The 2,516-nt window shown below is 42.9% G+C and overlaps 1 protein-coding gene across 1 annotated transcript; it reads right to left on the bottom strand.

Annotated features, from left to right (window-relative positions):
* Window positions 1-667: 667 nt before the first annotated feature.
* On the bottom strand, window positions 668-2,291 carry LOC118732444 (the record flags this gene model as incomplete). The annotated part of the gene is made up of 1 exon (XM_036461580.1): window positions 668-2,291. A coding segment is annotated over exon 1 (1,624 nt), but the record flags the coding sequence as incomplete, so codon positions are not given.
* Window positions 2,292-2,516: the final 225 nt, after the last annotated feature.

The following is a 2,516-nucleotide window of genomic DNA, read 5'->3' as shown; positions in this document are numbered from 1 at the left end:
TTACGACCGCCAATAGGCCAATACTGAAGACGAATAGATGCTAACAACGATTGTGGTCCAGCGTGTAAAAGTTTTCTATGAAAGCTGCTGATGATTGACTCAGTCACCGGGTGACGTTTTGGCAAAATAATTGGGTGTTTCGATGAAAAATCCAAATTTGAATGCTGAAGTCTTCCGCCGACTCGGATCAATCCACGCTCGTCTAGGAAGGGGTTCAGTGAACGAATTTCAGATGAAGTCTTTATCGCCTCCTTAGCTTCTAGCGCTTTGTATGCATCTCGAAGATGCGTCCTCTGAATCATTCGAATAAGCAGAAAAGTGCCTTCCTGTTACTCAATGGCGTTGAGTAGTCCCGAAAGCCTCTTTCCAAGTGGTCGGGAGAAACGATAAATGTATGCATATACTCTCTGCAATCGATCAAATGAGTTAGAAAATTTGCAATTTAAAGACATGTCTGATATAGTAATAAATACAAATGCACGCTTTCGATATTCGGGTAAGTCCTTTATTGGTAAGAGAGGAGATTTTGGCCAATTGTTCTGATCGCCACCAAGATAAGATGGTCCGTTTTTCCACAAAGACATGTTTAAAAGATCTTTCGGATTAGCGCCTCTTGAAAGAATGTCTGCTGGGTTGGAATCGGTTGGAACATACCCCCAAGTCATACCTTTAGTTAGGGTCTGAATTGCATTAATACGATTTGCGACAAAAACGTTGAAGTTGGCCGGTTCATTACGTAGCCATGATAGCACTATTGTGGAGTCTGACCAACAAAATACCTTTTTTCCTTTGAAATGCGTTGCGCTTACCACTTTTGCGATTAACTCGGCTAAAAGTAATGCTCCAGAAAGCTCAAGCTTCGGTACCGTGAGCGCTTTAAGTGGAGCTACACGAGATTTGGAGCAGAGAAGATTGGTTAGTATGTGTCCGTCACTTTCAGCACGTATGTATATGCAGGCACCATAAGCAGCAATACTCGCATCGCAAAACCCATGTATTTGTAGGTCCGCCTCGGGCATTATCAAGTAACGGTCGAAACTAAAACGAGCAACTAGCTTGTATTGGTTGCATATTTCCAGCCATTCTTCTTGTAACGCTTGAGGTGGGCTTTCGTCCCAATGTAGCTTCTCCTTCCACAAATGCTGCAAGAATATTTTGGCTTTGGCCACCACAGGTCCAATCAAACCAAGCGGGTCGTAAAGCCTAGCTATAGCTGAAAGGATTGTACGCTTAGTTACCTTGGTTGGTGTTGCGAAAGGAGAAAATGAAAATATGAATACGTCCAACTTTGGGTCCCAAACCAATCCAAGTGTCTTTGTTATGCTTGCACCATCATCGAAGGTTAGAAAGTCCTGTCTGTCATTACCACCTATATCAGCCAAAACGCGATCATCATTGGAGCACCATTTCCTCAAGTGAAAGTTTCCAAGAGTTAACAATTTCTTTGTCTGGTTTAGCACGACTTTAGCTTCGTCCACAGAGTCTGCACCGAAAATCATGTCATCCACATAGAATCCATGGTGTATCGTCTCGGCTCCAACGGGATAGACGAGAGCTCCGTCACGGCCAAGTTGCTGCATTGCTCGAATGGCTAGAAAAGAAGCTGGCTTTGTTCCGTAGGTGACGGTATCTAATTTAAAAATGCAGAAATCTTCATTAGGATTATCCCTCCATATTATACATTGAAGGAAGTTGTCTGGATGAGACATTCTTACGCACCGGTACATTTTAGCGATGTCTGCAGTAAGAGCAATTTTAAATGTGCGAAATCTAAGCAAAATATCAAAAAGAGGTGGTTGAATAGTTGGTCCTTTCATCAGGATCGAATTCAGCGAACGTCCATTGCTGGTTGCCGCAGAGCCATCAAAAACCACGCGCAGTTTTGTTGTTGTGCTATCAGCTTTCAACACACAGTGATGCGGCAAAAAATTCACTGGAATTTGCTTTGGTATAGTGTCAACGACTGACATATGATTCAAATCAAGGTACTCCTTGATAAATGACGAATATTGTTGTTTTAGTTCAGCATTGCGCTGAAATTTCCGCTCTAAAGCTTTGAACCGATTGATGGCCTGCTGATACGATTCTCCTAATTCGCAATGAGGCGATTTTGCTGGCAATCGAACCGAAAACTCACCAGATTCTAATCTCTTATGGGTTTTGATGAAATGTTCTTCGCACAAGTCTTCCTCTACTGTAGTCTTTGGTGCGGAGTCATTGCAATTCTCGATGGCCCAAAATCGCTGAACCAGGTCGTTTAACTCGACATCTGTGTCATTTGCTAGAGCCATGTCGATGGCTGCTAAGCAAGATAGTTTCTGAACATTGTATGTAGTTGCGCCTGATACAACCCAGCCTAACTTTGTTTTTTGTAAAAGTGGCAAGTTTTCAGCCAAGCGAATCCGACCGACGCAGAGGAGGTCGAAAAATAAACTAGCTCCAATGAGCATATCAATGCGCTGAGGTTCGAAGAATTGTGGATCCGCTAAGCGTATGTTTGATGGTATGTTCCAATT

The sequence above is a fragment of the Rhagoletis pomonella genome, unplaced genomic scaffold (assembly GCF_013731165.1).
Source record: "Rhagoletis pomonella isolate Grant_MI unplaced genomic scaffold, Rhpom_1.0 Rhpom_scaffold_20288, whole genome shotgun sequence".
Taxonomy (NCBI): Eukaryota; Metazoa; Arthropoda; class Insecta; order Diptera; family Tephritidae; genus Rhagoletis; species Rhagoletis pomonella.
This window is presented reverse-complemented; position numbering and strand designations above follow the sequence as displayed.